The 15,376-nt window shown below is 36.4% G+C and overlaps 1 protein-coding gene across 2 annotated transcripts in view; it reads left to right on the top strand.

Annotated features, from left to right (window-relative positions):
• Positions 1-15,079, top strand: part of TIPARP (TCDD-inducible poly(ADP-ribose) polymerase) — a 31,764-nt gene extending 16,685 nt beyond the window's left edge. For both annotated transcript variants that reach the window (XM_011998042.1, XM_011998043.1), the window contains exons 3-6: positions 2,422-2,590; positions 4,526-4,686; positions 12,046-12,324; positions 13,006-15,079. In XM_011998042.1, the coding sequence (XP_011853432.1) occupies positions 2,422-2,590; positions 4,526-4,686; positions 12,046-12,324; positions 13,006-13,453 (1,057 nt within the window). In that variant the 3' untranslated portion in view covers positions 13,454-15,079. The remainder of the gene's footprint in view (positions 1-2,421; positions 2,591-4,525; positions 4,687-12,045; positions 12,325-13,005) is intronic.
• Positions 15,080-15,376: the final 297 nt, after the last annotated feature.

Below are 15,376 nucleotides of genomic sequence, written 5' to 3'. Positions count from 1 at the left end.
GAATGTGGTGGCTGTTGAACATTTGGCATCCATATTGCACATATTTATGCTGATGCAGATTATGGAGAAAAAAACCTGTTGGCTTTAGATTTTTAAAGCATTCACTGTTTAAGGGAGAGCAGGTGGTAAAATTAATCTCACAAAAAGATAATTTAATGTTTTTCAAATTTGTGATTTTGTCTCTGTCAAGTTTAGAAAAAGCATATTGAAAATCAAATAGAGCTATAACAGTACTTTGATATATCAATCCAAAGAACAGTTGATTATAGTAAATTAGGATTTGTCGTAGAAACTTCATAATGCCCAAAGGACTGACATGCACGAGAATGTAGCAAAAGCTGCAGTTGTAGTTGTCTTTCTCATGCAAATCATTATCTATGAAGTCTCAGTAATACAGGCTTAAACAGAAATTGCTAGAGTGATGTCCAGAATAAAATCTGACACTAAACAGCAAAAAGCATTGGCTGTTTATATTATAATGCATGTTAACATAATGACTGCTGTTCTAAGAACTCCTTAAAGGAAATAGTGAGGATTTGTGACTCATAATTGGGAACAGTTGCTGGGCGATAAGCTTAAAGCAGGAAAAATATGTTTAGAAACTTGAAACAGTCTTAACAGGGAGAAAGTTTTTTATCTCACTTCCCAATCATAACATCAGATTCTCCTGAAGTTAATGAAAATTGCTTAAGGCAACTTGATATGACGTTTAATTTAGGCATAGGAGTTCCAGTTTTCAGGACTTTTTTGTTTTTTTGTTTTGTTTTGTCTGTCTGTTTCACTTTTTAGGATTTCCCAGAAACACTTTTCTGTTTGAATTAAATATTCCTATTTACCATAAATCATTTTAAAACAGTGGCCAAATATTATTTTAAACTATGTTATATTGTCTTATTTCATGCTTAATTAAAACTATATGTTGTTTTTGAGACCACATCCAACTAGTTAGTACTCTTACTAAGCAAGAAGTTTGGGGTTTATTGGCAAGATCTTTAGGAATTTTAAAGGAGTATACTGCTTTTTAAAAGTTCCATACTTTTTGGCATCATCGGTTGTATGATTGAGTGTTTTTTTCTGTGTAGAACCTGATTCAGAAATTGTGAACATTGGGATGGAGAACGGCAAGTATTTGCATAATCAGTTTTTCAAATATTTGACTGCAGAATCTTTTGTGCACAGAATACCTGTTAATAGTTTTTGAAACAAGTATTCCAAGAGCAGATTTTGGAAAATGTGCTAGCTAACAAAACCCATAGATCAATTTTTTTTTTAGACAGAGTTTCACTCTTTTTGCCCAGGCTGGAGTGCAATGGCACAACTGTAGATCAACTTTAATATCCTTTTCAAAATCCTAATTTACAGCAAGGAAATAAGTTAATTATTGGGAAAATCTGTCTCAGCAACTAGACTTCACATGTACTTTCTGAATGCCACTAGATCTAGAGTATTTCTTGTGTTGTAGACATCCATTTAGAAATCTGTGGTAGACTATGCTACAATATCTATGCTGTTACCATATATTTAATTTTTTATATTATAGTAACTTTCAAACGTACACAAGAGAAAAGAAAGAAGAATACAATGACCATTATGCCAGTTATTTGAAATAATGGTTCAAATATTTCCAACTGTAATGAAGTTCCATAAAAGAGGAAACACAAATGTTTTTATTGGTCTACCTTTTATAAATTATTAAATGAGTCTGATTCATATAGTGGGACTTCCCCTCCAGCAGTATGGAGACATTTGTAAAGTAATGATTCAGCAGCAGTGGACCAGATAATAAGATGACCAAAATATTCTCAAAGCTAAACCTCATAATAATCCAAACTATTTTTTTTCTTCATGTTTTGCCAACATTTTTCAGCCCACCGGATAAAAGATAATATTGATGTTGGGTGGATTAGTACTGGCTTTATCTGGATTCATTTTATTTTTCCCTTCTTTTATTGTCTTTGATCAGGCAATACTGTGTATTCCTATATTGGCAAGTAAACGGATGGCCTCTGAAAAAAAGGTCAAGCTTCAAGAGAAATTTTCTTTTGTCTATGTTTAGTTTCTACATAGCTTCATAGTAAAACTGACTCCCTGATTGGCTGAGGCCAGCCCACCGTAGAGTGGAGGGTGGACTTATTTTGATTGGGTTAGGCCAGTGGTTCTGTGGGGTTAAATCAATCTTACTGTAATTCCATGGCCTAGAAATTTTGGTCTTGATTAGAAAGGGCATGTAGGAAATGGATGCTGTGGAAACAACCAGCAATAAATATGCTTTTACTCCAAGTAAAGCAAGTTTAGAAAATTCTACCAACAGGCTATGCTATATATTTTTAATGTCCAATGAGATTTTTGAATATTTTTGTTTTACAAATGTATTAACAGGTTTTTGGTGTTTTTTTGTTTGTTTGTTTGTTTGTTTTTTAGAGGACAAGAATTTTGGGCAGATTTGAATGCCATGAATGTGTATGAAACAACTGAATTTGACCAACTACGAAGGCTGTCCACACCACCCTCTAGCAATGTCAACTCTATTTACCACACAGTCTGGAAATTCTTCTGTAGGGACCACTTTGGATGGAGAGAGTATCCTGAGGTATTTACAGGTTCTTTGTTAACAAGTACATTTTTCAAATTTATTTATTTTTTCTTCCTCTATTCTTTTATTCTTTCTTTACAACAATGACTAGGCAGAACTATGCTTATAATCAAATAGCTTATGAGTGTCAATGATACAAGAAAACTTTTCTCTTTTTCTTAAAATGTATTTCTTTCCATTAATTTGAAATCCAAAGATAACATACCACTATTATCAGATAAATAAAATGCTTTCCACAGAATCTTACATTATAGAGATGAAATACTTTGACCTGTTGCCACCTATGGAGTAATTTTCACGAGATGAGAATTGGTATAACTTTTGATTATATCTGGCTCCTGGGCTTATGGAGATTGGATCAAGTGTTACACTTAGCATTTTAGAAGCCCAATGGAAACAATCGCTCATGTCTCTGGAAGAAGTACTTGGAAATGTTTATTGAGCTGTGGTCAGATAAATCAGTTATTTACAATTTTCTCCTATGTGCACTTGCATCCTTAGTCTGAGACAGTGATAATAGCCCTTCAGTCTCAAAGCAAGGTTTTAAAATGATGATGGTTTACTTTGCTTCTGAATGACAATTGTGAGTCGTTTAAACATCCTCAGATGGACTTTAGAGATTCATTTCACATTCCAAAGATCTGACTTTTTCAATTTAAGTTCATTTCCAGCATTACAAAAGGGGGGAACAACTTACCTACCTTACTTTTATTTTTAAAGACATTAGCAAAAGAAGAAAACCTAGTATGTTAATTATTGTAAAACACAATATTAAATTAAGTAAGCTTAAGTAATCACTAGTATCTGCCTTCCAAAGAGAATACAAGGCTGTTTAAAATGTACTCTCAGAATACGGTCGGGTGTGGTGGCTCACACCTGTAATCCCAACACTTTGGGAGGCCGAGGCGGGTGGATCACGAGGTCAGGAAATCGAGACCATCCTGGCTAACATGGTGAAACCCCATCTCCACTAAAAATACAAAAAATTAGCTGGGCGTGGTGACTGGTGGCTGTAGTCCCAGCTACTTGGGAGGCTGAGGCAGGAGAATGGCATGAACCTGGGAGGCAGGGATTGCAGTGAGCCGAGATCGCGCCACTGCACTCTAGCCTGGGCAACAGAGTGAGACTCCATCTCAAAAAAAAAAAAAACAGTACTCTCAGAATACTTGGTAATCACTAGTTATCTACCTTCCAAATAGAATACAAGGCTGTTTAAAATGTACTCTCAGAATACTCAGACTGTTCCTGTGTTTTTCCTCTGAGAAGTTTTTTGGGTTTAGAACTTGAACTTTATATACCACCACCTTTTCAAATTTTATTTATTTATTTATTTATTTATTTTGAGATAGGCTCTTGCTCTGTTGCCCAGTTGGAGTACAGTGGCACAATCATAGCTCACTATAATCTTGAACTCCTGAGCTCAAACAGTGCTCCTGCCTCAGCCTCCCAAATAGCTGGGACTACAGGTGCATGCCACCATACTCAACTAATTTTTATTTTTTTATTTTTTGTGGAGACAGGATCTTGCCATGTTGCCCAGTCTGGTGTTGAACTCCTGACCTCAAACAGTCCTCCTTCCTCTGCCTCCCAAAGTGTTGGGAGTGGCTCACAGGCCTCTCACAGGCGTGAGCCACTGGGACTGGCCAACATCACTATCTTTAGTTCCTGTTTTGAAAACTCCCTTAAGAAATATGAACGAAAACTCTCTATAATATTATTAAGGCTCAAAATAAAATAAAATAGTTCCCTGGGCCCTACATACTTGGAAGGAAAAAAAAAAATCTTAGCATATAAAGGAAGTTAATTAGACTCACTGTACTTTATTGAAATTCCTGTGAGGTTAACTTTTGCCTTTGGTTAAATTTTCATTTTTAACCATGATTATTAACTTTCCTCTTTTTTTTTTGTTATCTTCTGTTTTCTCCTCCATAGTCTGTCATTCGATTGATTGAAGAAGCCAACTCTCGGGGTCTGAAAGAGGTTCGATTTATGATGTGGAATAACCACTACATCCTCCACAATTCATTCTTCAGGAGAGAAATAAAAAGGAGACCCCTCTTCCGCTCCTGTTTTATACTGCTTCCATATTTACAGTAAGTGTTGAGTATAAAGTCTCAATCTTTACTTTCATTTTATGTAAATGCACTCCTGAATACTAGAGAGAAAAAATACCTTAAATTAAGAGTCTACCTTGGTTAGCACCCCTAGAATGTGAAATTTCAGATTATTCTTTGGATTTTAATTCCTCAATAAATGGAGTGCAAATAAGCTACAATAAACCCAGTTACACTAAAAGAATGAGTATCTTACTGGATTTTTTAGAGTTAACGTTTTTCCACAACTTAAATATCGTTGTGTCTGGAATGAGGCACAGAACTTGCATTCACCTCCTTCATGGAAGATTTTTTCCTTCCATGAAACTACTTTCAAGATGAGACCCTTCTGTGTTACAGGACAACTTAGCCAAACTTCCAGGTTAAGTGAGGAGAGTCCTACAAGGTGATTTCTTGATTTCCTTTTACTTGAGTGAATTTGAATGGGAAAAATTCATCTTTTCAAATAAGGTACACTCTCATTTGCTAGGTAAGCCACCTCTTCTTGTGATACTCACTAAAATTACTTGTCATACTGAGAATACAGCTTTCTTAATATGAGGTTAGGACGGAACTCACCCTTCTGAATTGTAGGTGAGCTTTTCTTCCATTTTTCCAAGCGTCGTTTCTTCCTTTCGTCTTCAGACAATCCAGTGGCACATCTTTATAGATACCAAAAGGTGAGGCACATTACCATTTGCATGCCCACCTTTGAAAATTAGTATCTCTAGGGAAATCATTATCTACCCTAGTCAGATATACTATTTTTAGAGACGGATTTTGAAAATGATATAGGTTTACTTGGTTTTATGAACTTTAGAGGTCTAGCATAATGGTTGTTTTTTTGTGCTGATCTTTGAGGTAAAGATACCATTTTTATATTCCTACTGTTTTTATTCTAGCTCAAACTGCTTTCCCTAAGTTGTTATGACAGAATCTTAGTGATTCTAATCCTGTGATTGATTGCAAGGGGAACAGTAAAAACAAAATACAAATAAAAATTCCTGAAATGATCAGTATCCAAAAGAAATTTGTAGTAAGACTTATTTTAGAAATATATATTGAATTGGGTTAAGTGTGTTCTGTCTTCTAAGTGCCAGTTTGAAAAATTTTACCTTGTAGGGTTTCTTAAAAAATTAGAACTAGTAAAAATGCCATTTCTGTGATTTTACTAGCACAGCTGGAGATAGTGTCAGTGTCCAATAGTTAAGAATATATTGTCCTCCTGGTGAGATAGTAGAACTCATTAGTGAGACCAGCAGCTTGGCATGCTGAGCCAATCAAGGAAGATAAACTTCTGTGTGAGGTTAAGAATGCAAGTTCTGCATTGTTGGAAAGTTTTAGTGAATGGTGAAAATGCATCTGTTTTGATCTCAAGTAATTATGGAATATGCCCTCCTTTTTTATTTATTTTTTTTTTGAAACTTAAGCTTGTTTTGTAAAAGTATGAACTATAAAGATAAGCAGCAGTACAATTAATGCCACAAATATACCTTCATTATACAGGCATATCTTGTTTTACGGTGCTTCGCTGTATTGTACTTCACAGATCATTGCGTTTTTTACAAATCGAAGGTCTGTGGCAGCCCTAGGTCAAGCAAGTATGTTAGTGCTATATTTTCAACAGCATGTGCTCATTTTGTGCCTCTGAATCACATTTTGGATATTCTTGGGATATTTCAACTTTTCATTACTATTGTATCTGTTATGTTGATCTGACCAGTGATCTTTACGTTACAGTTGTTTTGGGGTGCCTAGAACAGCACCCACATAAAACAGCAAAGTGTTCAAGTGATAGGAAGAGTTATACATCTCTAACTTTAAGTCAAAAGCCAGAAATGATTAAGCTTAGTGTGGAAGGCATGTCGAAAGCTGAGATAAACCCAAAGCTAGGCTTCTTATGCCTTAACATTAGCCAAGTTGTGAGTACAAAGGAAAAGTTCTTGAAGGAAATTAAAAGTGCTACTCTAGTAAGCACACAAATTATAAGAAAGTAAAACAGCCTTCTTGCTAATATAGAGAAAGTTTTAGTGGTCTGGATAAAAGATCAAACCAGCCACAACATTCCCTTAAGTCAAAGCCTAATCCAGAGTAAGGCCATAACTTTTTTCAGTTCTTTCAAGGCCGAGAGAGGTGAGGAAGCTGCAGAAGAAAAGATTAAACCTAGCAGAGGTTGGTTCATGAGGTTTAAGAGCCCATCTCTGCAACGTAAAAGTACAAGGTGAAGCAGGGAGTGTTGATGTAGAAGCTGTAGCACGTTATCCAGAAATCTAGCTGATATCATTGATGACGGTGGCTAAACTAAACAAGAGATTTTCAATGTAGACAAAACAAACTTATATTAGAATAAGATGCCATCTAGGACGTCATAGAGAGATGTCGATGCTTGGCTTTAAAGGACAGGCCTGACTCTCTTGTCAAGGGCTAATGCAGCTGGTGACTTTAAGTTGAAGCCTAAGGCCCTTAAGAATTATGCTAAATCTACTCTGCCTGTGTTCTATAAATGGAAAAACAAAGCCTGGATGACAGCACATCTGTTTATAGCATGGTTTACTGAATATTTTAAGCCCACTGTTGAGACCTGCTCAAGAAAAAAAGATTTCTTTCCAACTATTACTGCTCATTGACAATGTACCTGGTTACCCAAGAGCTCTAATGGAGATGTACGGGAGATTAGTGTTTTCATGCCTGCTATACAACATCCATTCTGCAGCCCACTTATCAAGGAGTCATTCTGACTTTCAAGACCTCCTATTTTAACAGTATATTTTGTAAGGCTATAGCTGCCATACGTAGTGATTCCTTTAATGGATCTGGGCAAAGTAAGTTGGAAAACTTTTGGGAAGGATTTACCATTTTAGATGCCATTAAGAACATTGTGATTCATGGGAGGGGGTCAACATACCAACATTAACAGAAATTTGGAAGAAGTTTATTTCAGCTCACCTGGATGATTTTGAAGGGTTCAAGACTTCAGTGGAGGAATTCACTGCACATGTGGTGGCAATAACAAGAGAAGTAGAATTAGAAGTGTAGCCTGAAGATGTGACTGAATTGCTACTATGTCGTGATAAAACTTGGATGCGTGAGGAGTTGCTTCTTTTGGATGAGCAAAGAAAGTGGTTTCTTGATATTGAATCTACCGGTGAAGATGCTGTAAAGATTTTTGAAATAATAAAGGGTTTAGAATATTACATCAACTTAGTTGATAAAGCAGCAACAAAGTTTGGGAGGATTTACTACAATTTTGAAAGAAGTTCTGTGGGTAAAATGCTTTCAAATGGTACTGCATGCAATAGAGAAATCTTTCATGAAATGAAGGGTCAATTGATGTGGCAAATTTCCTTGTCTTGTTTTAATAAATTTCCACTGCCACCTCAACCTTCAGCAACCACCACCCTGATTAGTCAGGCCATCATCAAGGCAAGACCCTCCCACCAGTAAAATTACTACGACTCACCAAAGGCTCAGATGATTGTTAAAATAAAGTATTTTAAAAGTAAGGTATAAATATTCCTTTTTTAAAGAACTAATGCTATTATGTACTGAATAGACTGTGATATAGTGTAAACATAACTTTTATATGCACTGGGATACTAAAAAATTGTGTTACTCTATTGCAATATTTGCTTTATTGCAGTGGTCTGGAATAGAACCCTCAATATCTACTAGGTAGTAATATATTCATAATATAGGCTTACAGGAGAACAAAAATAGTTACTCTTTATTTTCTTTTTTCTTTTAAAAATTTTCTATTTTAATCTTTCTGTCTAAAACTGATAATCAGATATAAAGTAAGAGATCAGCAAATCAAAGAAATATTAGGTAGATAAACTTTAATGAGAAAAGAGCAGGGAAATAGCCAGTCTACCAGGGTGGGTTGGGTAAATGCAGTGATCCTATCTACCCTAGAACGTGGGGCTGAAGGACCTAGTAGGGAGAAAGATGAGGGGAATTGGTTCCAAAAAGCATATTTTAGAAGTAGATTCCAGAGGCTATGATCTTAGCCAGGGAGAAAGTTTCTTTTTTAAGTGGTTTTTGTTTTGTTAAATCTTTAAAACTTTTTTAGAGACAGAATTTCCTCTGTCGCCCAGGGTGGAGTGCAGTGGTATGATCATCATAGCTCACTGTAACCTTGAACCCTTGGGTTCAAGTGATCCTGCTGCTTTAGCCTGCGAAGTAGCTGGGACTTACAGGTAGATGCTGCCATCCCCAGCTAATTTTTTCTTTTTTTTCTTTGGTAGAGACAAGATCTCACTATGTTGCTGAGGCTGGTCTTGAACTCCTGTCCTCAAGCAGTCCTCCTGCCTCAGCCTCCCAAGTAGCTGGGATTACAGGCATGATGTTTTGTTTTTAAGTGTTTTTAAATGCAAAGGGTCAAAAAAAAAAAAAAAAACAAAAACCAACAAAAAAACATAGGTGTTAAAGAGGCTACAATTCTCAGGGAATCAGTGTCTAAGAGTGGAAGGAGTGGGGTAGGAGGTTGACTTAATGAATTTTCTACAAATTCAGCTGTTTTGAAAAGGTTTCTCTTGCTTTTTAATGGGGCTGATAAACAGGAGTTTATTCTTTAATAATCTTAGAATACTTGAATTGAGACTGCATAAGCAAACAAAGCTTAGAGGTTTGGGGGTTCAGTGCTTTCAGCTGAAAGAACATTTATCCCATGCAATCACCTCATGGTCATGAGAATGCCTGGCACAGTTTCTTTAATACCCCCCTCAAAAGGATAAAATGAATTAATTTGTATTTCATCGCTGAAATTGATTTAGTAAACATCTTTCAAAATGGTAAGGGGAAGGAGGGAGATAATAAAAGGTGACTTTGGATTCTGAAAGCTCATTCTTCAGAGATCCTTGTGTAGAAGCTCAATTCCCTTTGACTTTGCCTCTCTAGAGAAGGCTAATGTCAGTCTGTGAAACATGCAGTATATCTTTGGAATACCCATGAGGTGAATACAAACTCATCATTCTCAGAAAATAAAGGCACATTTGCAATTTCTTGAAATATATTTTTTAACCCATGGCAACTAGAGTGTTGAAGCCCATCAGACAGATGTGTATATGCATTTTTTATGTTTTAGGCAAGTTAGGATGTTGGCTTGTTACAAGTAAGCATTTATGGGTTGGAATGGATGTTAAGCATATACATAGTCCAGTTTAATATGTTAGAATGGATAGGATTTATTTATCTCCGCTCATCTTCAAGCATATGTTAGTAATAACAGACCTCCATCCCCCCCCCAAAAAAAGAAAAAGCTGTATTTGAAGCTTTCATTTTATGGAACGGGTCCATAGTAGTGATATCAGAAAGAAAAGGGGCAGAATCTCTTCTGTTGTCACAGCTAGGTTTGCTGTACAGGCTGACAGTCTGAAACCTCTAGGGAAGAGTGTTTGCAGAGAATCTTACCTTTCTCCTTCAAACCAGAAGACTGTGTTGGTAACTTCAACCCCTGATAATAATAGAAAACCTGGTGGGCTGGGGACTTACCCTTTTGTTTGCAAAGCTGGATAGAGGGAAGAGCTATTAAATAAAAATAAGGGGCTTATATTCTTTGCTTCCCCGCCATTCCTCCAGAATAGTGATGGTTTTTTAAGGAGTTACAGATATTTGAGAATCTGATTAAAGCAGTGAGGCCTCTCTTCAGGAAAGTGTACCAGTGAAAAATGTACCATTGTACCAGAAAAATGTATCAGTACTGAGGATCCAAAGGAATCTGTGTGGGCTCTGAGAAAATGCTGCAGAGGACAAGAACTGTTGTGCCTTTCGTTGTGAAGGTTGGATAAACCAGCAGCACTTTAAATCTGTCCCTGTACTTCAAAGCACCTCGGAGATTCAGTAAGCCCTGGATCCACCCATCCAGGACTCTCTGTCTCACCAAGAGACTTTGAGGCACATTAAATTAAAGGCACAGTCACTTGTAGAAGGTGAGGGTTAGAGATGGCAGTCATGCTTCCATAACTTTTAGCTTCTTGAAAGTCATCTCTTAAAAGACTGTGTGTTGATGATGATAATGTGGTGGTGGTGGTGTCAGGCAAAACTAGGTTGGAATCCTAGTATCCTGTTGATCACTTTCTAGCCTTGTTTTTAAGAAAGAAAAAAATATAAATTGTGAAACATACGGAACTGAAAAGAGTATGAGATTAGAAACTATCTAGATGGGCCTGGCCTAGATTCAAATTCTGTCTTTGCTCTTTGCTAGCTATACTTGGGCAAATTATTTAATCTCTCTAAACCTCAGTTTCTTCATTTGAAAAGTGGGGATAACCAAGTCATCTGACAGAGTTATTGTGACAATTAGTGACATTGTATGTAAAAATGACTGGCACATAGTATTAATTGGCTATGATTATGATGAGAGAGATGGTCAGCTATGCTCTTTGGAGATGAGACACACAAAGCTGTAGTCTCTGTGTCACAAAGCTCTTACGAAAATTTCAGTTTCCTAATCCATTTTGGCACACATTACTTCCTTGTGATCAGTATGTGCCAATGAGTGTTATAGCACCTGGCCCTGAACTAGGTCTCAGGGTCAGGATTTCCTCGCTCTCTACTACTTCTCTTTTTCTCCGTTTCAAAAATGGCCAAGAAATATGATTTAAATTTAAGCATTTAACTAGGCAGGAATAAGTAACTTACCAAAGCTGCTGCTTATCTAAAATCATTGTTCAAAATAAAGACATGAATTTAAAGGCTCACGGATATGCATTCTGGTGTCTAGAGTTTATAGTGATTAGCTCCCTCTTAAGCACACTCAAAGCTGTAAAAGTTGAATAGTATTGGTGGTTTTGTTTCTATATGTGATCTTGGAAAATTAAGCAAATGTCAAATATTTATTAGCATTCAGGTCCTGTTCCATAATTTTTGTTTGTTTTTATACAGAAATTAAAGTAGCTTTTTTTTTTTCTCCCTATAAGCTCCCTCCTTGCTTCATGCCTTACTTTGTCTCCCACCCACACATCCTTTGGTAATGAAATCTTTTCTGCTTAGTATCAGCACATTTGGAAGAAAACATATAACAAAGTTTCTTTAGCTATAGGTAATAAAGAGGAGTCTAAGATTCAAAAGTAAAGGTATTTGTGAATTGGCTCTTGCTTGTTTGCCTTGTGGCTATACATTCCAGAATTTTCTCCACAGGAAGGAGGCCCAGAGAAGGCTAATAATAGGTTATTCATGTACAGGCAATGTTTGCTGTAAGACTTTTTTTTTTTATTTAATAGATAGCATTTTTTATGTTTTAAATAAGCACTTAAGCTATACAGATTACAATATTAAGTAGACGCTGATATAGAGCACTATAATGTGAGGCGTACTTACTTCTTAATGTTTTACATTGATGTTTCTTCCTCTCCATTTTAGGACACTTGGTGGGGTTCCCACACAAGCTCCTCCACCTCTTGAAGCAACTTCCTCATCACAAATCATCTGTCCAGATGGGGTCACTTCAGCAAACTTTTACCCTGAAACTTGGGTTTATATGCATCCATCTCAGGACTTCATCCAAGTGCCTGTTTCTGCAGAGGATAAAAGTTATCGGATCATTTACAATCTTTTTCATAAGACTGTGCCTGAGTTTAAATACAGAATTTTGCAGATATTGAGAGTCCAAAACCAGTTTCTTTGGGAGAAATATAAAAGGTGAGTCAGATGTATGAAGTTCAAGAGAGCTTTATTGTAGCTAATGTCAAATGAGGAACATAATAGTAAACATTTGCACAGCATTTATGTTCGTATTTTCTGTGTATTAACTGACATATAATCCTCATAACAGCCATAAGTAGGATTATTACAGTTTACATTTTACAGAGAAGAAGAAACTGAGTCACAGAAAGCTTACTTGCTGCAGGTCATGCAGCTATTATGATACGGTGCTGGAATTTGAACCCAGGCAGTCTGGCACCAGAGGCCTTGCTCTTAATCACTTTACTGTGGTGCCTCTCAAGTCAACAAACTAATGTAGTACAAAGGGAAGGAATACATTTAGATTTCAGGAATCTCAGAATCTAAGAGACCCTCAGATTGGAGGAATTAGGCAAGGAGGGCATCCGGAGGAAGGAAAACATATGAGAACTCTTAATAGATTTAAGATGAAAGAGAAAGCAAGTGAATGATTGGTGGAGAAAGAAGGAAAAGGGCTTTTCTACAGTGGAAAGATAAGTTTCCACTTTTAATGGGATCTTGGATGGCATTTTGCCCTTGATAACTAGTTTAATATTTCCTACTCATTAAAACCATAAAGAGAAGTTTATGACTACATCATGCCTGTTAAATTGACCTGTATTTCATCCTTCTGAATTCCCTGTCTGTTCTTTCCATTAGGAAAAAGGAATATATGAACAGGAAAATGTTTGGCCGTGACAGGATAATAAATGAGAGACATTTATTTCATGGAACATCCCAGGATGTGGTAGATGGAATCTGCAAACACAACTTTGACCCTCGAGTCTGTGGAAAGCATGCTACAATGTTTGGACAAGGCAGTTATTTTGCAAAGAAGGCAAGCTACTCTCATAACTTTTCTAAGAAGTCCTCCAAAGGAGTCCATTTCATGTTTCTGGCCAAAGTGCTGACGGGCAGATACACAATGGGCAGTCATGGCATGAGAAGGCCCCCTCCAGTCAATCCTGGCAGTGTCACCAGTGACCTTTATGACTCTTGTGTGGATAATTTCTTTGAGCCTCAGATTTTTGTCATTTTTAATGATGACCAGAGTTACCCTTATTTTGTTATCCAATATGAAGAAGTCAGTAACACTGTTTCCATTTGAAAAATCTTGATACTGCTAAATTATTTGATATGAACTCAATCCAGCATTTGTAGCAGGTTTTGAATGGGTGGGACTGGGTGGGGAACAGCATTGGACATTAATAGGGCACTTTTCAGACCCATTTTTTAAAGTGCTAGAAAATGTTTTTTTTTTTTTTAAAAAAAATACAAGTTTTAAAATGACCACTTACTCTTTAATTATATACTAATTATTAGTGTACTCAGTGTGGAAAAGACTACAGATTACACACTCTTTTCATTCACACTTGTACATATAGACAGCAATGTTATTAGGAGCATTAAATTGAAAAACTGAACAGCCTAATTTAAATGTGGCTTGGGCCTGATAGAAGTTTGACCAAATGGAATGGAGGCTGTGAGCCATGTGAGGATTCTATTTATTTATTTACATTTGATAAAACTTACAGGAACTAGTACTACCATGCATATTCCCTGTCCAAAGCATCACTGCTTTGGTATAAGTTCATGAAATTCTGGTGGGTAGAAAGAAATTTTTATTTCTATCGGTAGTACTAAAATGTATCAGCCAACCAGAGAACATCAGTGACTTTAACTTCTGCAGAGTTTGCCCCAGAATTCAGAGTTCTGTTTAGAGGAAGTTAAAACAACAAAAAACCATTTGAAAAATGTTTGTCACCAGCAAAATTTTTCACTAACTAGTGATATGAAATGTGATTTTTGTGTTGTTAAACTTCAACTTTGGAAAACTCAGTCTCTTTCACTATCATCCGTTCCAATTTGAAGGAGTTGGACAGCTAATTCGGTTAAAGGCAGTCTTCAGGATTAGAAGTATTACTTTCTTTTGGGGTTCTAGACTTCGCTTGTGACTGAAAGTTTTAGAAAAAGGAAGTACATCTACAGCCGAATTGCTAAGGTTATTACCGTGTTTTGCGCAAGGTATATTAGCAAAAGTATTTGCTGGAATTATTGGTAGATGGCAGTTCCACTCCTACACCTGCTTTGTCAGATAGAGCTGGGTTCCCTGGCTGACTACCTTACTTACACTACTTACTTAATAGAAACACAAACTTGGAAATTGTGCCGGTGGCCCAGCTGGAGCACAGTGTTTGGTGAATATGCTGTTTCCTCAGTTCAGAGAGGTAGCAACTAGGTATACTCCTTATAAAAAGCAAATACCTGGATTTACAAAAGTGAAAGTAGTTGTTCACAAAAGGATTCACTATGGAATTCTTTCAGTTACCAAGCTCTCCTGGTATGTTTGTGGTTATATCATTTACACAGAACTTTTCAGGAACTTGTATTGTTTAAGCAAGATGTATCTGTACTGATGTCTCAGTGAATCAGTCTGTTTATTAAGCACTTATCAGGGCTTCCACACAGTTATTTATTTTGCCCTAGTTAATCCTGTTGTTTGCTGCCATTGGCATGAAATGGCCAACTGTGGCTGTTACAGTTCTTTCATTCAATTATAACTTGTAAACCAGTGACTCCTAATCTTTTTCAAGTTAAGACACCTTACCATTGCTTATTTGGTTTTATGAGACTTGTTCCTTTTTTTCTCCCTAAGGAAAAAGAAAGCTTTATGACATATTTATTTTTTTAATAAAACTAAGCAAAAATAAAACTTATGGTAATTCTTTAAAAATTTGTTGTGTTTTGGTTCCATTTAAGATCACTGGATTAATACATAGTTGGTGATCTGTAAACATTGATTGGTTGGTTAAATGTATGATTGAGTGACTGAATGAACAGACCTAACCAGAACTTGCAGCTTAAACTTTTCTGCAGTGGGAATATGCAGAAAGTACATTATCTGGCAGTCCACTATCATTCACAAGAGAAGAGTCAATATTTTATTTTGCAGGTAATAATTGGAGAAAATGGACAAGTTTTTGTTTGTTTGTTTTGAGACAGAGTCTCGCTCTATCACGAGGCTGGAGTG

The sequence above is a fragment of the Mandrillus leucophaeus genome, unplaced genomic scaffold, assembly GCF_000951045.1.
Source record: "Mandrillus leucophaeus isolate KB7577 unplaced genomic scaffold, Mleu.le_1.0 Scaffold554, whole genome shotgun sequence".
Lineage (NCBI taxonomy): Eukaryota > Metazoa > Chordata > Mammalia > Primates > Cercopithecidae > Mandrillus > Mandrillus leucophaeus.
This window is presented reverse-complemented; position numbering and strand designations above follow the sequence as displayed.